Source organism: Lolium rigidum, chromosome 7, assembly GCF_022539505.1.
Source record: "Lolium rigidum isolate FL_2022 chromosome 7, APGP_CSIRO_Lrig_0.1, whole genome shotgun sequence".
Taxonomy (NCBI): Eukaryota; Viridiplantae; Streptophyta; class Magnoliopsida; order Poales; family Poaceae; genus Lolium; species Lolium rigidum.
In genome coordinates this window covers 261,036,400-261,059,976 of record NC_061514.1, presented here as the reverse complement: position 1 = coordinate 261,059,976, position 23,577 = coordinate 261,036,400, and the positions used below count along the sequence as shown (strand labels likewise).

General features: G+C 41.5%; 2 protein-coding genes across 3 annotated transcripts; both read left to right on the top strand.

Moving 5' to 3' along the window:
* Positions 1-586: 586 nt before the first annotated feature.
* Positions 587-17,632, top strand: LOC124669184 (phospholipid-transporting ATPase 2-like). Of its 2 annotated transcripts, XM_047205861.1 has the most exons (25): positions 589-758; positions 895-1,108; positions 2,557-2,673; positions 3,723-3,815; positions 3,889-4,063; positions 4,905-5,071; positions 6,450-6,554; positions 9,172-9,269; positions 9,356-9,498; positions 10,254-10,350; positions 10,436-10,545; positions 10,646-10,810; positions 11,019-11,173; positions 11,252-11,332; positions 11,437-11,557; positions 11,991-12,097; positions 12,828-12,959; positions 13,362-13,515; positions 14,961-15,078; positions 15,211-15,384; positions 15,521-15,572; positions 16,080-16,207; positions 16,289-16,439; positions 16,525-16,647; positions 17,438-17,632. In XM_047205861.1, exons 1-25 carry the CDS (start codon positions 637-639, stop codon positions 17,447-17,449), a joined length of 3,114 nt encoding a protein of 1,037 aa, XP_047061817.1. In that variant the 5' UTR covers positions 589-636; the 3' UTR covers positions 17,450-17,632. The 2 variants fall into 2 exon arrangements, with proteins under 2 accessions (XP_047061816.1, XP_047061817.1); XM_047205860.1 differs by lacking the exon at positions 17,438-17,632 and having other exon boundaries at positions 587-758; positions 16,525-17,110.
* Positions 17,633-19,584: 1,952 nt separating this feature from the next.
* LOC124672689 (LRR receptor-like serine/threonine-protein kinase FLS2) lies at positions 19,585-22,018 on the top strand. Its single transcript, XM_047208879.1, has 2 exons — positions 19,585-21,804; positions 21,950-22,018. The coding sequence occupies exons 1-2, from the start codon at positions 19,585-19,587 to the stop codon at positions 22,016-22,018; spliced, it is 2,289 nt and encodes a 762-aa protein (XP_047064835.1).
* Positions 22,019-23,577: the final 1,559 nt, after the last annotated feature.

The window sequence follows — 23,577 nt, the reverse complement described above, 5'->3', positions numbered from 1 at the left end:
CCGTCGGAGATCTGGGATTCTCCGAACTCGGTAAGCACTCCTCACCTCTCCCCCCAACACTTCTGCCGATCCGTGCGATCCCGCGCTATCCCTGCACCCGCACGCGCGACCAGATCGGGCGCGGGCGATCGGGAACGAAACCGAGATGCACGGCCAAGTACAGGATTGTGGCGGACTAGCTCTGCGTTTTTCATTCGGTGCTAGCTACGAAATGGCCAGATCGTCGTCGGACAACCCTTTTTTGTATAGCTGTATATGATTTCGTTCTTAAACTTGCCTTGGTTACTTTACTTAGTTGTGCAGATATAGTGCGTAGACTGTAACTGTAAGAATACTAAACTTAGTTTACTTCTGTCTTAGGCTCTTAGCATACCACCATAGGTACAAGTTCCACTCGAGCTTGGTTGCACTACAGTGACCTCGGATTCTCTGACAAATTCCTCCCCCCCTACTTAGATCTTGACTTTCAATCCACTGCCAGCAGTTCACAGTGATTGATGCTTATTCACTCAGAGCTCCCCTCTTGCCGACTTCTTAAGCTGGTGCTCTCTCTATTTTCAACAGGCCCGCTCAGCTCCTCTCATGCGGACAATATAACTGCACGCGTTGCAGTAGAGTGCATGGTTGTTTCTACCAATGAAGCGCTTTGTGTACATAAACGACGAGTCCTACCAGAATGACTACTGCGATAACCAGATTTCTAACACAAAGTATAACCTGTGGAACTTCCTGCCGAAGAACCTATGGGAGCAATTCAGGTTCGTATTTTGTAGTTTCACTTTCACCTATTCTCCAGTGGCTTCGAAAACGGAAGCATCTTTCTCGGTACTTTATCGAGAAGCCCTGACTTAAGTCGAGTTGTTTGTAGAACTAATCCTTGATTCGGTGTTTCAGGCGTTTCATGAATCAATATTTCTTATTGATAGCGTGTCTCCAACTATGGTCACTCATTACTCCTGTAAATCCTGCAAGCACATGGGGCCCGCTTATAATAATTTTCGCGGTTTCAGCAACCAAAGAGGCCTGGGATGACTACAATAGGTTCATTTCAGACAAGCAGGCGAATGAAAAGAAAGTGTGGATTGTAAAGAATGGAGCCCGCAAACATGTACGTTTCTGTGCCATTGTATTTGCTTATACTGTAAGATCATTATAAGTATCACGGATCGACACCTAGGCTGCGAATGTTTCTCTAGGGGGGAGGACATTGGACTTGAGTCGGTGATGAACTTGTTCTTTCTTTCTTGCTTAGTGCCGATGATTACAATAGGTGTTATATAGAGGGCTCTACTGGCAGATATAGGTAAGACCAGTCTAATAATAACTTTCCTAACTTATAGATAAGATACCAACTAATGAGATAAGATGCCAACTAATTCATCTTAACTTGGTAACCGAGTTGCTGCTGCCGCTGGACATTCGTAACTAAGCAAACAAAATAGGGCGCGACTAGGGGAAGAGTGCTTGCGCCAGAGTGCGCGCAACTGGTGCTCCACACTCGCCGGGTGTTGCATCAAGGTGCATCTCGCGTGTGTGGCCTGAACCGATGTCCTCCGGTGCACCATTTTTTCTCTATTCATTTTCTTCTGTGGTGCGCGACAATTTCTCGTCTCGTGATAAATTCTTGGTTTTTCTCTTTGCACTCCAAGAACCAGTGATCCACTCGGTTCTTTACTGTCCAGTTTTCTTAGCTGTATACCCATTCACTATTTGTGTGAATTTTGATACCCAGCAAATGCTGTTGCGGTATACAGTGGCGGATTCGTGCACTAATAAGAGTATTTAACATTAGACTGTATCAACTAAGTCCATGTACATGAATATTGTGATCAAACTCATCAAAATAGAACATAAAAAATACCTCACTGAACCAAAATTGCGCAATAGTTCACCACATTGTCACACATATTGAATTTTCCTAAGTGAATATATCGCACCTGACTATGTTTTTTTTTGTTTTGAGTGATACAAATGGATTGGTTTTTTTTCATGCCAGAAATTTTTAATTGGTGTAAGTGAATAAAGAAGGCTGTTTTGTGAAAGTGGATAAATAAATGTTTAATTTTCGTAGCAGATGACATTGTATAAATAGAACTGTTTAGTTACTTAGTAATACCTCATTCTCTTGTCGTTTCAGATATTGGCATGGTAACAAACACATTCGTTTCACAATTACCATTTCTATATTATATTAATAAAATATATAGAAATGGTAATGGTGAAATGAATGTGTTTGTACACCAAGGCTGTCAGCCACCATCCTATCCTTGCGTCTTCGCTTAGGGACTACGTTGTAAACGTTTTTACCAACCGTACTATACGCCTATCTCTCTGTCTACGTAGTAGTCTATTTGAGATGTCAGATATTTTGCAAACCCAATACTTATTTTGGTTCTTACTGTTTGAGGTGTATTGAGGTAAACCACAGATGCATACCTTTTTGTCAATAACCTTACCACTATATGTTTTTTCTGTTGTAATCTCCAACTATATTTATTCTGTACAATTTTGAATCTTGCACCTCTGAATATGGTGTTTTCCGATTCTTCGATGTAGATTCAAGCACAAGATATCCGTGTTGGTAACATAGTATGGCTTCGAGAGAATGAAGAAGTTCCATGCGACCTTGTTTTAACAGGAACTTCTGAACCACAAGGCATTTGTTATGTTGAGGTAAAACATGGTGAAACCAAAAGTGCTACCTCCCACTTTTGTTTAATGACTAACCTTGAACTGCACTCAACATGTGGACTTAGGCTATGTACAATGGGGAGTGCCTAGAAGGGTGCTTACAAAAATAAACCAATTTTGTCCTTAAGCAGCAATGCTTATTTCTATAGAAAAGGTGCCTAGTTAAGAACCTTTCTTCTATAAATAAGCACTTGTGCTTAAGCAAAAACCGATTTATTTTTTCTAAGAATCTCCCTAAGCACCTTGTATTGTACATGCCCTTAGAGTAACTTAAATATATTTTGCTTTAAAAAGGGGAATTCCATTGTGTATACAAACTGATAGGCGTGCTAGATTATCCAACTTGATATTCCACTGTGAAGTGTCTAACTGTGAACTAATGCACAAGAATAGCAAGTATTCCTATCAGCTGAGGTGAAGCATCTCATCTTATCCCCTCAGTATGTACGTTATTTAATACAAAGGAGTAAACAAGAGTATCTACAACAGGCAGCAAGACTGTCACTACTATTAGGCTAGACAATCTGTCCAAGAAAGGAAAGAGAGTCTTAGATTCCTCTAGATCATAGAACTTAATATCTGTGTACCTTTTGTTTCTGTTTCCTGAAATGGTTTTCATGTAACTCAAGAGCAATATTTTAATTTCAAATGTTTCGGTCTATTGGTAGAACACACTTGTAATTGTGATTTGTGTTTCAAATCTGTTTAGATTCTGCTGTTCTTGATCAGCCCCTACATGGTTATTGGTTAGAATAGTTTAGCAATGACAAGGGGTGGCATGAATTTTGCATTCTATGATGTGCGATCTGACTGGCCCAATATTATTCTTGATATAACTGAGGTTGACTCAATTAACAATATTGGTCCTTGCTGCCAATTCTGGTAGTCAAGTTTTTAACATCATTTGTGATACCTTGATGAATTTTATTCCTTGTGTAGTACCTAGTTATATTTCAAACCTTGTTTTTGTACAAAATAAAACACAGCAGATGCATGTATGCTGTTAACGTAGATTTCTTGAGTTTTTGTAGACAGCTGCTCTTGATGGGGAAATTGACTTGAAGACAAGAGTAATCCCACCAACATGTGTAGGACTGGACTCTGAACAATTGCACAAAATAAAGGTTTGACATTTTGTATTATATGTTTATGATTCGGCCTGCTATTCCTCCTTACCTGTATGCATTAACCAAACAGGGGGTCATTGAGTGCCCAATCCCAGACAAAGACATAAGAAGATTCGATGCAAATATCAGGCTGTTTCCTCCATTTATCGATAACGACATTTGTCCATTGACTATTAATAACACATTGCTACAATCATGCTACTTGAGAAATACAGAATGGGCTTGCGGAGTGGCAGTTTATACAGGTATGTTTTGAAATAGTTTGGTCATGATCTTGTCTACCACTACAACAAACCAGATTGTAGTTGAAATTTATATAGTATGTTTTTTAAGTGTTAGTATCAATTCATACTGAATTCTGTGCCTGGAGAGCAACATAATCACAGTGTATTTTGAAGGAAAAACTGTAGGGGAGGCTTTGGCAAATATATGTTGTTAAGTATACCACTAGTTACAACGATATGTACATAGAAACAGGTTTGTTGACAATGTAGTCAATATTATGCATATTCTTTTTTATGTATAATTGTATAGCACAATAATCTGCTCAGGAAAGTAATATCTGACAACTGTCCTCTGAAAGTGTGATTACGCGAGTAGTGCAAGACTGCAAGGTTGAGTGCTTTGAGTCTAAGAGTTTTGGTACTTATGTATCTTGAAAAATTCTAATAGTTCCATGGATGTGCATTATGTTAGAACATATGGACCTGCGAGAATTGTGCTAAAATATGATAAACTGTTTCATGTACTCCCTCCGATCCATATTACTTGCCACCAGTATGGATGTACCTACAACTAAATTATGTCTAGATACATCTATATTAGTAGCAACTAATATGAATCAGAGGGAGTACAAAAGAGGAGTGTCAGTTATTATTTAGAGGACATAATTGTGATCTACTCTCTTTTACAAAACATAGTTTTATTTGTATATCAATTCAATTTAATTTTGATAACTCTGTAATGGTGCACAATTTGTTATTGTAGTCCTGACTGATCCTATAACACAAAGCATGTTTGTCTTGTCTTGATATTTTCTTTATCTTGTGATCATAGGGTACTGACTGTTTTTATCTCAATTTTTAGGCAATGAGACTAAGTTGGGGATGAGTAGGGGTGTCCCAGAGCCCAAGCTTACTGCCATGGATGCAATGATTGATAAGCTTACTGGTGCAATATTCTTATTTCAACTTGCAGTTGTTGTTGTTCTTGGATCTGCAGGCAATGTCTGGAAGGACACTGAAGCTCGTAAGGTGATGTTTTTGCAACTTATCTCATGGCTGTTGTTGATTTCAGCTTCCTTTTACTGCCAAATAGTTATTCTACAGCCTACACCCACCCTCTATCTTTGTACGTCATGTAAACAAAAAAATATTGGCCATGTCTATTTTTTCTTATGTTCTACTCGACTTATGAAGTAAGACAAAATTTACGTGACGTAAAACCCATTTACGGTTACAAAGATAGAGGGTGGGTGTAGAATAACTATTCTGCACCCTGGGGGTCAAATAGTGCGACTCTTCTATATATATATATTTATTACTTTTTTAAACTGAATATATATTACTTCCTATGAACCTATGATGATGTATCTTGTGCAAACATGTAGCAAAAGTCGTGTCGATGTGCAAGTCTTAAGAAACAGCTCTTTCCACATGATCTAGGTTTTAGGATCTGAAGCCGACTTTTCAGATTTTCTTTTCGTAATTATCGTGGAACATGCACATTCTGTATTCCTTAATGGTTTTCTTCTTTCGTGTTGGACTCCAACCTGAGTATGGTTTCTCCACATGATTTATAACCAGCTAAAACATTCATGACGAGCTACTCAGCACGAATGTCTGACTGTGATAGGTTGTGTATGTGGTTGATTTATTACAGCAAAGTTGTTTAATACAGTACTTAATGAAGTTACTTTATGTTCAGAAGCTGTAATGCTGCTTTTCTCAGAAAGACTGGCCTTTGCATGTATCTGCGTTCTAGTTCTGTATTGATAAGCCTAGCACCATTGTTATTATCGAGCCAATTTGGTTTAAAAATCTTGACTGGTTTCTTTAATGGTTTAGGCTGCTTCATCATCGAGTTAATGGGCTTTGTAATCTGGATTGAACTGATTCTGAATCACTGTTGCTCTTAGCCTCACATTCATTTCATTATTATTCCTCTTCCTCTTTTCCTTTTCTAGAAATTATCATCAGACTGTAAGCAGCTAGCATACTAGTCACTAGCTAGGCCAAGTTAAAACTATTTGTTCCAGAAAACCTATAGGCTGGACTGTTATGGTGTAGTAACTTCAAACCAAACTCCATAGAAATGACTGCTAATCCAGTTTGATAGATTTATTCCCTCCCTCCACCCCAACCTCCCAAATTTAATCTAAATCTTGGTTGGATAATCTCTAATCCAAACTTCCCAGCTTGGATCAAACATGTGGCTTAATTTATTGTTTAGTAAGCTAATCACTAAGTGAGTATATTTTCTTATACTCCATATACAAGATCTCATGGCTAATATGAGCCTTCTATGTATTCTTAATCTGGTCCTCTGACAATTCTTCAGCAATCATATGCCAATTACATTTTTTATACTTTGTTATATGATTATCTGATAGTTCTTCACATCGTTTTATAGCAATGGTATGTCAAGTATGATGATGACGAACCATGGTATCAGATTCTGGTTATCCCTCTCCGGTTTGAGTTATTGTGCTCCATCATGATTCCCATTTCAATAAAGGTATGACCCTTCCAGTTCATCTCACTCTGATATAATTCCTTTTCTTCTAAAATGTGATTATGTTCCCTATATCATGTTGTCGATATCATAGTTTATTACACTATCAACTTAGTCAAATAGGATATCACTCGTTTTCAAGATCATCAGTTGCAGTTGCAAACCACATGCATTTCAGTCAAGACTCTAAATTTGTTATGGAAAAACCCAAACCATGACAGGTACTGGTTCCCATCCAGCTTTACTGGTGAGTGGTTTTTCTTCTGGGCGATTTTGGTTATTTGATATAAACAAAAGTGATTTTACCGGAAACTACATGAGTTACTGCCCATCAATTTAGTTAAATAAGTTTCATATTTCAATTTGAAGTGCCATAGGCTGGTTTTTTTGGTTATCATTTTTGTTTCAGCCAGGATAAATTTTAGTGGACCAACATTATTATCTATATAACATCGCAAGTCTGATCGCCGTCCTATAGAACTTGCCTTTTAGCTTTTGTGGGACCTTGTCACATAGGACGCCTGATGCTTGATGCCACTTCATCCACCCCACCTTGATTTTGTGGCACACATCCTCATTATCACCATTGCTTTGCAGCATTGATCCCACGTATTGGAAAGTGTTCCTCTTAGGCACTGCTTGTCCTTCTAAACTAACATTTCCCTCTTCGCACCCAACACCACTAAAGTCACACCTCATATACTCGGTCTTGGTCCTGCTAAGAATAAACCCCTGAGATTCCAAGGTCTGCCTCCATAGAGCTAAAGTCCTATTGACGCATCCTGGTTTCATCTAGCACCCCCATCATTAGCAAAGAGTATACACCAAGGAATATCTCCTTTTATATCCTTTGTCACCTCAGCCATCATTAAGGGCAAAAAATATGGGCCCAACTGCCCAAGGCTGACCCTTGATGTAGTCCTATTGTGATTGGAAAGGTACCGGTCTCCTTATCACCTGCACAAATACTTGTCACAACATCATTGTACATATCTCTGGTGAGGTAATGTACATTGTTGGGACTTTATGTTTCTCTAGCACCCACCACATGACAGTCCTTGGGTGTGGGCTGACCCATAAGTTAATTTTGAATTAAGCAAGGGAATAGTCAGAAGACAAACTAAGGCCCCATAGCCTCTCACCCACGGCGCTGAAGATAAGGGCAGGTGCCCGATGTCTGGACTCTTACCAACCAATGCACATGAGATTTGTGTCCCTGTTTTAGTACAGTCAAATGCATGCAGTGCATACTTGCATTCGGTTGGCTCCATATCTTTATATATATCTGAGGTGAAGATTATCAGAACAAGGTTTCTGGAGTTACATTTATGTAAGATCACAGTTTTATTTTTATAATTTCTACAGAAAGTGGAAAACAAAATAACAAAAATATATTAGTAAAGTGGACCTCCATCGAAACAATGGTTGATGTCTCCCTTTGTTGAATCAATAGCATTGATATACCCAACTTAAATAGAACATACTATATAGCACAGCTTTGAGTACTAGCAAAGTAGCAAGCATGTGGGATAACACGAGTCCGTTTCTGCTAGTTGGTACTAGTGTTTCATTTATCTCTAGAGAAGACACAAAAAGCTTTGCGTCTCAGTCAATTGATAGAAGAAAAGTTTATGTACAACCCATGGAAGGGCAACACACCAAATATACAACGCTACACTCCTAAGTGCTAGGCACCATCAGGATCAACAGAGTGACCCACCACTCTTGCTTTCGCCCACAAACGGGACTCAGCCTTGATCTTGTCGAGCAAGCTAGCGTGTTGGGCTGCAAGACGGCAGCATTATGCTGCTTCCAGATCCACCATTCCGTGAACATGATCGCTGAAAAGGCGCTGTTCCGTGTGGTGGTGGGGACAGAGTGGATGGCCTGCTGCCACCAATCCACAAAGTCTTCTCTGACAATGGGTAGTCGATTGGTCGACCAAATCCATGAAATGAATTCATGCTATAAGGTGCGCGAGTAGGCGCAGATAGTGAGGAGGTGGGCCATAATTCCCCGATTGATCGCACAACCAGCACCTCGGGGCATGCTGCCATCTAACAATGATCCTGGCAAGCCAACCAGATGAAGAACTTCACCTGCTGTGGGACCCAAGACTTCTAGTTATGCTTCCAAGATCTCTAGGTAATCACCCACCTGGAAAAATGATGTTGTAGCAGGTCTTGAAAGAATACTGCCAGCCAGATGTCTAACGCAAGGCCATGGTATGGATATATTGCCAGAGACGGTGAGATAATAGCCCCTCTGATGTCCGTGATCCAAGTCGTCCACGAGCGCCTTCTGGACCGAATGCGCCCCAAGACAAGCAAAAGGTTGGGCGCAATCTCGGAGATGGTCCGTCCGTCAAGACAGCGGTCCTCCCAGAAGAGAGAAGATGTTCCGTCGCCAACCACGAGTCTTGAATTCCCAACACAGATAGGATTTCAAAGCCAGCTAGGTTTATTCAGTGAGGAATAAAAGAAATTTGTCCTACATGCATCATGTGGGTTTTGTTAGGAACTGTTCTTGAGTCATAGCAAACGCTGTCTAGTAGTAATACTGAATTGCAGATGACGTCTTCCTGTGCAGTTTTTAAGAGAACTTTCTATGTGTCATGTAGGTTTCTTTGGACTTTGTTAAAAGTCTGTATGCAAAGTTCATAGATTGGGACGAGGAGATGTATGACCGGGAAACAGATACACCTGCCCACGCAGCAAAGTACAGGACCATTTGCATTAATCTTGATAAGTTGGACAGTTGCTGTTTTCATTCTCCAAATCTAATCATCTCTCAATAACTTTCAGCACAGCAATCAGTGAAGACTTGGGACAAGTTGAGTATATTTTGACAGATAAAACGGGGACGCTAACAGAGAACAAGATGATCTTCAGAAGGTGCTGTATTGGGGGCACCTTGTACGGGAACGAAAGTGGAGACGCGCTGAAAGGTCATATTTAGCCTCATAAAGATTTCTCTTCTTAATTCTGCCAGTAAATATCTCATAAAGCTTGGGTCATGTGCATGTTTGTTAAAATGATTGTCTGTTGAAGTATTATTTCATTAGTGAGCTTAGGGTGGTATTAAGATAGTGTGAATAGTAACATGTCTTTACTCCGATCACTAAGTTTAAGAGCCGTTATTGTTAACTAGTGGGTCATTAATCGTTTCATGAGACTGCCTAATAAATTGCTTTTCTGTTGCACTTGGTTAATTGCATCCATCCTCTTAAAAGCGGCAAAGATGCCAGCATGTGAGCACTATTTTTTTTCTTAATCGAACTCTTGCAAGATTTTCCAGTAAATTACATTTGTATGTTGCTCCGTGGTTAATGTTATATACAGAAGTACATGGCCTCACCATGGCAATGAGATCAGCTCCCAACTATGGCATATGATCCCCAACCACTTAGGAAGATATGTTTTAGCTTGGCACTTGAGCCAGTTTGTTACTTACATTGGATTATTAGGCATCTATATAAAGGACCCTCTATGAGGAATTAATCAAGCAAAAATTGGACTGACACTTCTATTTGGATTCTCTCCCTAGTACTAGTACACAACAGTTAACCACTGCCATCTTTTAATAGTAGTAATCATGTAATCTCGATTTCTCAAAACTACTTAGTTAATTTTGATATTGAACTGCAAAAAAGTGCTGTTAGTTTGTTATCATGTTTACTGATCTATTGTTTTATGTCTTTAGATGTTGAACTGCTGAATGCTGTTGCCAATAATTCGCCCAATGTCATTAAATTCTTGACAGTCATGGCACTCTGCAATACAGTTATTCCTATAAAAAGGTTATATCTTTTCTCATGCTGCAGTAACACTCCACAGCTCATCTTGATTCATTTTACCTTATTTTTCCTTTTTTTTGAACCTCAGTCCTAGCGGAGCAATATCATATAAAGCTCAGTCCCAGGATGAGGATGCTCTGGTTAATGCAGCCTCTAATTTGCATGTTGTGCTTGTTGGCAAAAATGGAAACAATGCTGGTAGGTTTCTGTACATTTCACCATGGTCTCCTGGCTTGTAATTGTTTGTTTCTTCTCTTGTGGTTGTTACAGATCATTAATAAATCATGCATTTAAGCAGAAATTCACTTCAACAGACGGGTGATTCAGTATGAGATACTTGACATTCTAGAATTTACCTCTGATCGAAAAAGAATGTCTGTTGTGGTATCAGACAGTCAAAGTGGCAAGATTTTCCTCTTGTCCAAAGGCGCAGATGAGGCTATTCTTCCTTTGGCTTATCCTGGTAATCACCTTTTTTGTTCAGTTCAAAATTCACATTTTTGTTCTTTATTTGTTGACTTGATTTTTTAAAAAAATTATGTGTATGGATGCTTACCAGTTCTGTCTTGACTCTTTGCCTTTGCCAAAGCATAAGATAGAAAACTCATAGCTTTCTCAGCCCAATTGGAAGTCTCCACATGCATTGACCTTTTCAGGATTTTAATTTTCAGGGCAGCAAATAAAGACATTCGTTGACGCGGTCGACAAATATGCTCAGCTGGGCTTACGTACGCTCTGTTTGGGATGGCGTGAGCTAAGTTTGGAGGAGTATCTAGAATGGTCTCGGTTATTTAAGGAAGCCAGCAGCGCGTTAATTGATCGGGAGGTAATTGTCATAGTGATTTCCTTTATCTAAATATATACTGTATTATGCAAACTAAAACTGTAATGGTTGTTTTTGCAGTGGAAAGTTGCCGAGGTTTGCCAGAAATTAGAACACACCCTGGATATTCTAGGTATCAGTGCAATAGAGGATCGCCTGCAGGTATTAACTTTGCCTTCAATTTCTCTTTCATGAAACAGGCCAATATTGTTAGTTTGTTTTTGGCATTTTCTTACCATGTCTTCTGGCTTGATTCGTCTATATAGGCTGGTGTGCCAGAAACTATTGAAATACTGAGACAGTCAGGAATCAACTTTTGGATGTTAACCGGAGATAAACAAAGCACTGCTATTCAAATAGCTCTTTTGTGCAACTTGATTTCTTCAGGTAGCTGTCTTTTACTGAATAATTTTAACTGCCTAGAAGGTTCTTTGGGCCCTTCATTCAATAGCTTATTATTTATTGATCAGAACTTGCCAACCCAATGTGCAACCATAAATTATCTCTGCCTCCTGTTATTCAATTCTGTGTGACCAAGCCTCTTCTATTGTTTGATATGTGTTGTTCTATTCTTTTAAATGACTAAGCCCATACATTGGGGGTCAAGTAGAACTTAACATTGCTATGATCCAAATCATAAAAGGGGTCTGATGGCACAAATTTCAGGTAGATTATCTTGATTGCACAAAAATGCAATAGTTTAGGGTACATTAACTCAGTTGGACGACAGGGCGAGGGTCCTTTGGTGCAATTCCTTTTCATGTTAAATATAACTAACAAAAGGCAACACTGCTGTTTGACTTTTGTTCTATTGTCCTAGAGCCCAAGGGTCAACTCTTGCATATCAATGGGAAAACCGAAGATGAAGTTGCTAGGAGCTTGGAAAGAGTTTTACTCACTATGCGGATAACGTCTTCTGAACCTAAGGTTAGTTAAATTGTAGATCGAAATAATTAGTACCATTCATGCCTTCACGGTGAAATTAACACCCTGAAGAAATTTGCTACTCCCACCATGCCATATTTTGGACATCGACACGGTCTCCATGGTTGCACTTTGCGCATCTATTTCTGTGAAAATATGTTTTTAGAATCAAAGTATGCATACATTATGAAAGTAGGTGGATGTAGTATTATCAATATGGTATTGTAAATATTCTTAAAGTTTTCTATATTGATGATTGAGAGTGCGGCGTTTGTGCTCCTGAGTTACAGTAATCTTGGTATTTGAAAATTTTAAAGTTTAAAAAAAATTCAAATTTTTTTGTGGAATATGCACATGTTCTCTACATGTTTGCAGATTTTTGCTAAATAATACGTTGTATTCTAGGCTACACTAAAATCACGAAATCATGGCTTTGAAAAGGTCAAAAATAACTCAAATTTGCATCCAACGTTTTGCTTTTTTGTGCAGGCCACATACTATAAAATATTTTGATACAAAAAATTTCGTACATAGTAGGCATGTAAATATTGTGTTTTCAGAATTTTTTGAGACAATTTTTTTTTTTTTTAAAACGAGCTCACTGGAGCTCAGGAGCCAAAACGGCTTTTTGGATGGTGGAACCTTTATATGTTTGACGTAGATTCTGATGGCATATATCATGAAAACGTTTATTTTGTGTTTAATCTGCTGATGTACTATTTTCTCGGAACAGGAGTTAGCTTTCGTCGTGGATGGTTGGGCTCTTGAAATTATTCTAACGCGCTATAAGGAAGCTTTTACTGAACTAGCAGTTCTTTCAAAGACAGCGATATGTTGTCGTGTTACACCTTCACAGAAAGCACAGGTAAATCCTTGCCCCTGATTTTCTCATGTTTATCTAAGCCATATACATTAATCGCTGTTAGTTACTTTGATTGATAGACCTCACAAGTCCAAAAATGCAATACATCAATTATGGCGCGTATAAAAAAATGAGAAAGAGAATCAACGAGTTGATCTCCATGTACTTGTTTATAGGAAGGAGAATGGGCTTCATATGCACCATGATCATCTTATTGTCTAGCACTGAGATACTATTTTCATGTGTTTTGATATATATCACCCACATCCACCAATTTGTTTTGAGGAGCTGACCAATGTGCACAATCCTCATTAATCCATCTGTACATCTACCTACGTATCATTCATATCTTTCATATGGATTTGTTTCTCCAGTGGGGTGATATTTTTTTCATTTTTTGTGTAGCTTGTCAAGCTTCTGAAGTCATGCGACTATCGAACTTTGGCAATTGGCGATGGTGGGAATGATGTCAGAATGATACAGCAGGCCCACATTGGTGTAGGAATTAGTGGTAGAGAAGGTCTTCAAGCAGCAAGGGCTGCTGACTATAGCATTGGCAGTAAGCTCTCTTCAAATTGAACTATCTTATCACTATTCTTACAATGACTACATTCTTACCTCGTAAATTTTGCACCTCCGATCGTTCATGTACAGCAAAGAAGTTCAATCTACCACGTGTTGCTATTTTTTCTTGATTATTCTGGATAATAAGTTTATTTTCAACGAATGATGAATGTACTAACAAAATCTTGGTGTGGACTGTCCATTGTATCAGCTAGAATTCTTGTCCGTGAAAACTAATATTGAAATCAGGCCCAAGTGTCAATGTAATTTCCTTTAACCCACTTTCTCTTGTCATTCCCTTCTCTCCCTTTACTCTTAGTTCTTCCTTGCCTGTGCCCCTTCCTTGGCCTTGTGGGCACCTGCCACTCAGACTTGCACCAGTCCCTTGATGACTCTTACCTGTGGCTGAATGTTTGGTTATGGGAGGGAACATGGGAACATTTGCCTCTGGGATGGAGCTTCAATTGATGGGTGTTAACCACTGGGTACCTGTGTGGTACTGACTGTTGTAAAGCGGTAAATTGGTGGAGTTGGTGGGAATGGCTTGGCTGTGGAGGAGCGCACGTTCACCATCGTGCTCAGTTTTGGTGAAAACCTGAGAGAGGATGGGGCAAATAAGAAGAGCTGTAGCATCAGTAGGATGAGGAAAGACTTCTGGTTTTCTTTGTTAAAATCTGGTACCGACTATTGTGGCGTGGCCAATTCACCATTGTGCTCAGCGGCGGTGAAAACCTGAGTGAGAATGGGGCCAAGAAGAATAGCTGTACATCAATAGGGTGAGGAAGGATGTCTGACTTTCTTTGTTAAGACTTATCAATTTGGTGGCGAATTTTAGGGATGTGTTTGACTAATAGATAAAGCACAATCGGATAATAGATAAAGCAAACACGTGCAGTCCGTTCATGGATGCGGCAAATCATAGGGATGCATTTGACTAATAGATAAAGCGCAGTCGAAGGAAGACTATATGTTGGCAGATGGACATTGGTTTAGTAGCGAGGCAGGGGTATTTTACCTGCTCCGAAATCTACATGTCAACTGGAAACATAAGCGCACAAAGCCTCAGAAGGCAAAACTGCCCCTAGAAACCATCCAATGGGTTCTGAACCAAAATCATTACTTTAGGAGGCATAAGAGATGGTTTCATGCCCAGGATTGATATATGCCTTTTTCCTTGAAATATCAGTGACTATGTTTTAGTTTCTTTTATGTTTTACGTGTAAATGGATCACAGAAGATTTAGCAATCAAAATGTATATCCGAAGCCATGCTAATGTGGAGAACAGTGTAACTATTTTCCTGAAATATTCAGAATACAGTTGAAGAATTATGATTGTATGTTATTCCAATATAACTTTTGTTTCTGAGGAAATTCTTCAACTGTTTATTTCATAATACATAATGGTTGATACACTAAAGTACTTCTGCCTTTTCTTGCAGAGTTCAGGTTCTTGAAAAGGCTTATTCTTGTCCATGGGCGATATTCATACAACCGCACTGCCTTTCTTTCGCAGTATTCATTCTACAAGTCATTGTTAATTTGCTTTATTCAGATACTGTAAGTCATAAAAAACTGCATTTTTTGCAGCCTTTTTATTTTATCTTGAATATTCTTTTCATTCCATCTGTCGCTAAAAGCATACTGGATACTAGTTGATGTTCTCAACGTTTGCTTGTTATGTCCATGCAGTTTTTCTTTTGTTTCGGGTATTGCTGGAACAAGTTTATTCAACTCAGTTAGTTTGATGGCTTATAATGTCTTCTACACAAGCATTCCTGTTTTAACTACTATTCTGGACAAGGATCTATCTGAAAAGACAGTGACACAGAATCCAGAGATTTTACTTTACTGCCAGGCGGGAAGGTCAATTATACCTCCTTCTATTTGTTGTTACAGCTTCCACGTGTTCTAGATGTTCTGTTAGTATATTGAATAAATCGTCTGTAGCCTCTTAGGTTTAAGTTTGTGTTTCCTTCACTGATATGTGCATATTTTGCAGGCTTTTAAATCCAAGTACTTTTGCTGGTTGGTTTGGTCGATCATTGTATCATGTGAGTACACCTTTGTTGCACCATCTATGCTATTAGTCTGCAAGTGATAGCTGCAAAAATTATCAAATACAGTTCATGCATTTTCACTAGAATTAGGACTGTTTAACTCAGAATTTAGACTTGCATGCTCTTCAATATCACAACATGGCATTCATTCTGTTGTTGCTTTTGATTGAAGATTTTAAGTCGTTGATGAGCAAGTGGTTACTTCCCAATTTCATTGGGCAAAACATCTATTAACCCTGATATTTACTTATCATCTACACATGGTTCTTGCACTCATACAAAATGTGGGTATGTTGTATTGTCGGTGGTTGGTTCTGTGTTATGCACACATTATTTCTTGTGGTGGAGTGAAGTTACTTCGCCAACTAAGAATTATGATATTTCTCGGTTAACTTATAAAATAGAAAACGATGGAGACTGAACCTGCCTAATTTGGAATGCCCATTCACAGATTTTGACGTGGCTGATAAGAGTTGCATCTTTTCTTGGTTGATATTGCAGGCAATTGCTGTTTTCTTAATCACTATTCATGTGTATGCCAATGAAAAAAGTGAGATGGAGGAGTTGTCAATGGTTGCCCTCTCAGGAAGCATTTGGTTGCAGGCGTTTGTTGTGACATTGGAGATGAAGTAAGAAAGCAAAAAACTTTTAATGCAACAACTTCTGCACTGTTGGTTATACTTTTTCCAACATGTCTTTCCATTTTGCAGTTCTTTCACATTTCTGCAATTTCTGGCGGTATGGGGAAACTTTGCTGCTTTCTACATCATAAATTTCTGCATCAGCAGCATACCATCTGCTGGGATGTACACTATCATGTTCCGCCTTTGCAGACAGCCGTTGTACTGGATAACAATGCTGGTATGTACTGCCATCACATTCTTTTTCTTCGTTGTACATAAATCCGCACACATGTCCTCATAATGGTATGATATCAATGTTTCAGCTAATCAGTGGAGTTGGCATGGGTCCTGTACTAGCTCTGAAATATTTCAGATATACATACAGACCTAGTGCCATTAACATTCTTCAGAAGGCCGAGCGATCACGTGGGCCTATGTACACCCTGGTAAATCTTGAATCTCAATTGAGATCAGAGAAAGATAATGCTGCGATCAATTCCATTTCGACCACACCAGTCAAGAATAAGACCTCAGTTTATGAGCCCCTACTGTCTGATTCTCCTATGGCATCCAGGAGATCACTAGCGTCATCATCATTTGACATCTTTCAGCCATCGCAGCCAAGGGTTCCTGCGTCTTATCCCAGAAATATTAAAACTAGTTAACGTTTGGTTCCCCTTGTAGTACAGGTTATACCCCTACCTCCCTTCACCATTGCTTTCGGAATGAAATACAATAGCCCTCAACAAAGAAATGGAATGATAGATAGAGGTCAGTCGAATTAGATGTGTAGCATAGTGTTGTAAAGGATTTTGTAAAAAAAAAAACATATTATCCAGAATATAAATGTCAAACGATAAAATGTACCTATATTCTGATCAAATAAAAACCTGGTTGCACTGCGGAAAAGATTTATAGTTGTATGGGTGGGTGCAATAATATGGAAGTCGCACTTGCACATCTCAAAAAAAATCTTAAGCTGAAAATAGAGACATGTGAACAGGTTATAAGATGTGAACCCGTAAAAATGTACTCCATCTGTTCGCATTTAATTGACGCCCGGACATGCAAACATGCTTTACTAGCTAGCTTGTAGTGTGTGTCGATTAAAGAAGAACGGAGGTAGTAGCTAAGAAATGACAGGCACTGTATAAATTAAACTAGATTATATTTCTTTTTGTGCACAAAATACCGTGTAGTGCATGTATGATCCTACTTATGTATGAAATTGTGCAGGTGCACACATGATGTTTCACAGTGGTTGCACGCACTCATACAAAAGAGAAAATATGCGCTCTAAGAATTTTGGTTCAGTAAAAGGATTTATACTGCGTTGTACTTTGCTGTGCAATCTAGTAATACAATAAAATGAGTATTACAAATATGGTTGTATTTCATCGCCAAAAAATTGAACAGGGAAAGATTTTCATAGAGAGTACTGAGGCAGAATCTAACTGATAATGGACCCATCTTGTGATCTGTCACTCAAGAACTCACAGACATCACGGCAAGCAATGGTTCTACCCTTCTACAGATTCAGTATCTTATGTCTTCTAAGTACATAGAATCGAGGGCATAAAAAACGTTTCTCTGTGCCATGTAAGATTTTACATGTACTTGGCCAGCATCGTCCTGTGGAAAAACTTCAACGTTTTTTTAGGAGAGCATGCCAAAGGTGTACCATGTTTATATAGAAGTCAGAGATTTAAGTACAAGAACACTACTCCGAGCAACAACTCGACATAGTTCTAACTCCTAAGCTACAACGATAAAACAACAACACAACATGAAAAAACATGTCCTAAGCTATACACGAAGGCGTGTCTCGGCCGGTGCTGACTTTAGAATGTTTTTAAACCCTATTTTTGCGATTTAGTTTTTGAGCTCAATAAAAGGAAATTTGACGAGCTTTGCCATTGTCTGCTCATCGTATATTTTGTGGAGATGATTCTCTTCACCATGCGCTGGCTCTTTCACTTCGCTCAAGTGCGCCTCAGTTCATGGAAGCTGCCAAAGTTGGCTCGCCCCTCTGAACTTCCTCCGCGTAGCATGCGTTTCTCCCTGATTCGTTTGAAGCTCCTATCCGATCCTAGTTCCTAGGCTCGTTGTCTCCATAGGGTCTCATACCTCCTCGTCGCTTTGTTGTGGGAGTTCCTGTAAGTGGGTGAAGTGAATGACCTCACGCTAGACCTAGAATCATGTATATAATGTATAGTGTCCATGTGTCGCTTATGTTATTTTTTAGCACGTCTAGTTTGCATTTTCTCTTTTAAATTTTGATGACCAAACCTTGAATTAGCAAGCAGCCCATACGGTGGTCACAGGGACTCCCAATTAGCATGGACTCGCAACTAGCATAAGCAACCAGCCCAGATCAAGCGATGGCTAAGGAAAGCAGCGACCGGCCTATGCTCTCAAAGAAGAATAGAGCAGTGACTTGGCTAAGTGGCGCCCCATGGCTCCAAAACCACCGGTGTTGTGCCAAGAAGACGAGAAAAAAAAAGCCGATGCCCCGGCGCAGTGGCAGGGGGCACAGACTAGCCATACAGGGCGGAGTCTAGTACTGGTTGCATTTATTTAGTGGGAATTCTTCTTGGCAGTGAAGGTCTGAAGGATTATGTTGTCATATCTCGCTTCCAAGTTATATTAAATCGTATGGTCGTATTATAATTTACTTTATTTATTTTTGTTAAGGTTCTTAACACTTTGAGACGCTGTTTCTACAAATGCCAATTTGTACTTTTATTGGCGTGAATGCATGGACCATTTTCAGTATTTCACCTTTATGTTTCGTTTTGGTTGGAATTTGAACAGCCAAACTTAAATTTTTGGATCCGTCCCTGCCGAGAGGAACAGTTTCGCGGCAACCTCATTTGGTTCCAGCTGAGCTTGATTGGCTAGCTGGAATCACCTAATGCAATGTCTATATTGTCATATGGCTAGTTTTCACGTCTTTTTTGCGCTTTCTTCAGTTGTTTGTACTTTGTAGACGTCTGCCAATGAAGGCTGAATCGCTGCTCTAGGATCAAAGGTTCTGTATTGTGGATTACGGATTGGTAGTTTACTGTGTTCAGCCTACTGAACATTGACCACTATAGCTGAACATGTGGGTGCCAAGACTTCCAAGTGTCACTTACAATTTCTTATTCTGATCATCTGATGGGAAATTGGGAACTCGTCTATAAAATTACTAGCATGCATGTAGCTTCTGTCCTTAATCTGAACCTTTTCTGAGAAACCATCTATAAATTTACTAGCATGCCATTTGGACACCTCAAGTTCTACAAGACAAAAGCTGTAACTGCCGGCTGTCCGGCTGTCTTGCTTGTCCACAGGTTTTATATTCTCTGGAACAGCTAAACACCACCCTTACCGAAACCATCATGAAGCTCATCCATCCTATAGGCCTTCTCCTACTCTCTTGCATTTTTCTCCTGTGCGCCGTCGTGCCGGTGAGAGCCGACTTACGGCGTGAAGCTGAAGCACTTGTGAATTGGAAAGCTAGCTTGGCCAGTGCCGATGAGTCCCTTGGATCATGGTCGTTGGCCAACTCCACCAACCTTTGCAGATGGTCGGGCATCAGGTGCGATTCAGCCGGGCACATCGCAAAGCTCAACCTCTGGAATGCAAGTCTGAACGGCACACTTGACCAGCTCGACTTCTCAGCCTTTCCTCACCTGAAGGAACTCAGCTTTGGCCACAATGGTCTACACGGTACCATTCCGGCAAGGATTGGCAACCTGACGAGCTTGGTCGTGTTGCAGATCGCGGACAACCCGTATTTGAGGGGCGCCATTCCACGCAGCATTGGCCAGCTGAAACACCTTGCTTTACTGAATTTGGCATTCTTGGGGCTCGATGGCACACTACCTGAAGAGGTGGGTAACTTGACAAGCTTGGAGGAGCTCAGTCTCAACTCGGTTACTTTGACTGGATCAATCCCACTAACAATTGGGATGCTCGTGAAGCTTGACTTTCTGGATCTCTCAGGCAACAATCTGACTGGCACCATCCCACTGGAGATTGGAAACATGACAGAATTGCTGCATATGGACTTTTCGTGGAACTACTTGGAGGGACAGCTACCCACTACCATCAAATATTTGACAGAACTCCAGTTTTTGGTTTTGTCAGGAAATCAGCTGGGAGGCCATATCTTCGCTGAGCTTGGGAATAGCAGCCTCCTCGATACAATCAATGTTGCAAAGAACAATTTCTCCGGGTTGTTCCCGTCATCGGTTTGCGTAGGAGGAGCACTGAGAACTGTCAGTGCTAGATATAATGGATTTACCGGCATTCACCAGCAGACCTTTCAAAACTGCACAACCCTGCAAGATGTTGACTTCACAGCAAACAACATTGTTGCAGAGCTAAGGGATTGCTTTGGCGAGCATCCAGAGCTTGCGATTATGGCTTTCCGTCAAAACCAGCTGTATGGCTCACTTCTGAATGACCAGGGTGAGGTATTCCTTTGTAACCTTACTTATTTATCACTCTTAGACCTATCAAACAACGACTTAAATGGAGGTCTCCACGAGTGTATTGGGGACTTGCCAAGTTTGATATTCATGGATCTGTCAAGGAACTCTTTCAGTGGTGTAGTTCCGTTCTCATGCCACGATAGTCTTTACTATCTACACCTAGCCAATAACCATTTCAGAGGGACTTTTCCTTTGGGTCTTAAGAAATGCAAAAGCCTTATCACTCTAGATCTTGGAGGCAATCATTTCTCTGGTACGATACCTTCCTGGGTAAGCATGAGCTTGCCTACACTAAAATTTCTTCTACTGTCATCAAACATTTTCGACGGCAACATACCCTACCAGATATTTCAATTTCGCCAACTCCAGCTATTGGACTTGTCAAAAAATAGGCTCACCGGACCCATTCCAGACAATTTTACCAATTTCACTGGTATGATACAAGAACAGGAAACCATTCACACCCGTTTCGGCGAGTTTGATAGAGAAGAGATTGAAATAGTTTGGAAAAATGCTGGTCGTGTTTACAACCTGTGGAAGGGCCCCGTGGTGGGTATGGACTTGTCTGACAACTATCTTTCACAAGAGATCCCTAATGGGCTTACAGCCCTTCTTGGACTCAGGTACCTGAACTTATCAAGAAATCAACTGTTAGGCTCTATTCCCAAAGACATCGGTAATCTGGTACTGCTGGAATCACTGGACCTTTCGCAGAACCAGCTTTCCGGGGGAATTCCTCCAAGCTTCGCAGCTTTGAAGAGCATCACTGTTCTGAACCTCTCGTATAATGGTTTATCAGGGAGGATTCCTACCAGCAGTCAGCTGCAGACGATTGAAGATCCATCGGTATATACCCACAACTCAGGGCTGTGTGGTTCCCCATTGGAAGACTGTGTGGACTCGTCGACGTCGACGCAAAACGATGCGAGCCAGGCTGAAGATAGGGAGGCATTGTGGGTGTATTGCTTTGTGGCTGCTGGATTCATCCTTGGGTTCTGGCTGTATTGGGGCATGTTCATGTTTAGCGGGACCTGGAGATGTGCGTTCCATCAGTATGTGGACAACATGCAAGGGAAGGTAACCAAGAAGATGCATAGCTTCAAGTCGTGCTTACGGGGCAGAGTCCCTTATGACAGAACGAAATGTATCATGTGGTGCTGAAGTAACGTCAAGCGTGTCTGTAGTATTTCCTATGTAGTACTTTGGTGTGCATGCAGTTTATGTGGTTACAGATGAAATTTGAAAGTTTTGCCTGATTGAATGGTAGCTTAGTGCCTGTTTGTTTGGGCTGCAGCTGAACGAGAAGCAGCTGGAGCTGGTAGGATCTGAGAAGTAGCTGGAGCTGGACAGCTGGTGAAATGTAAAAATGTTGTTTGGCATCCTGCTTTTAGGACGGCTGGTGGACATGAAGCTGGCAGTGATGGTCTAAAATACCCTTATATGCTGAAGATGATGTATAAGTATTTCGATGAATTTCGCTGATTATGATAATACGCTTATCACTTTGTTAAGCATTACTTTCTACATGGTAATAGAATATTATAATAAATAAATTAGACCATGATAAATACATTAGATTTTTCATAATAGACTTTTCATCAAACCGTCCGCAATATTTTCGCGAATCACATGCATGTAAACAAACTAGCTACACATCTTCAATCAAACCATCCGCAATATTTTCACGAATCACATGCATGTAACCAAACTAGCTACACATCTCTGATCATCATCACTTCAGTGTCACTCTCACTAGTGCTCATCTACAAAACAGCAAACAACAACATATAGCAGCATATTTCAGCATATAACAACATAAACAGGAAAAGGAGCAAGATAGGCGCGTGAGAGAGAGAGCGCGTGAGGCGACCCACCTCCGCGCGACCGCCGCCCGCCACTCCGGCGACGGCGTCCACCCCCCCGCCCGTAGGTGGCCACTCCGGCCCCTACGTCCACCCCCGCAGAGGTCCTTCCCTGCTCCCGTCTCCCCCCTCCCTCCCCATGGCTCCCCCCAGCGCCTCAAGATCTGACCGGTGGGCAGACATGGTCGAGGAAGAAGAGGCCTCCGACAGCTCCTCGTCGCGTCGCTCCTACTCCGACGTGGTGCGCGATGACAGCCCCAGCCCGCCGCGTGAGGGCGCTGTGGATTCGGCGCCGATGGGGGCGTCGGGGTCGGCGCGCACGCCACCTGTTCGACGCTTGGCCTCGGTGGTCACAAGGCCGGAGCGGCCTTGGAGGGCTCCCTCCGGTCCAGGGTGGCGCGCGCCTGGCCAGCAGCAGAAGCGGCAGCGCTTCCTGGGCCCGCTTCCTTCCTACAATGTGCCGGACGGCGTGCCGGCGGAGCTGGCCGGTCTCTGCTTCAACTGCGGTGAGCCGGGTCACGTGGCGGCGGCGTGCACGGGCAAGACCAAATGCCTAAGGTGCAAGGGAGTGGACCATGTGGCGCGGCAGTGCACGGCGGTGCTCCCTCCGCGGGGACCGCCGCCTCCTCCGGCTAGGAGGCCGTCTCCTCCGGCTAGGAGGCCATCTCCGCCGCCGAGATGGGCCGACCTGCCGCTGCCACCTCCTCCGCCTCAGGTGGTGCCTCAAGGGAGCTGGGCGGGCTCCTCCCCGCCGGCTGTGGAGCAGCGGCAGACCCCTGCGCGGGAGCGCCTGGGCGCGCGTGGTGCACCGCCGAGAGGGGCCGACCTGCCGCCGCCACCTCCTCCGCCTCAGGTGGTGCCTCAAGGGAGCTGGGCGGGCTCCTCCCCGCCGGCTGTGGAGCAGCGACAGACCCCTGCGCGGGAGCGCCTGGGCGCGCGTGGTGCACCGCCGATGGAGGCGCGGCGTGAGCAGCCACCGGTGCTGGTTCAGCGGCTGACGCCGGCAAGGGAGCGGCTTGGGCCGCGTGGTGAC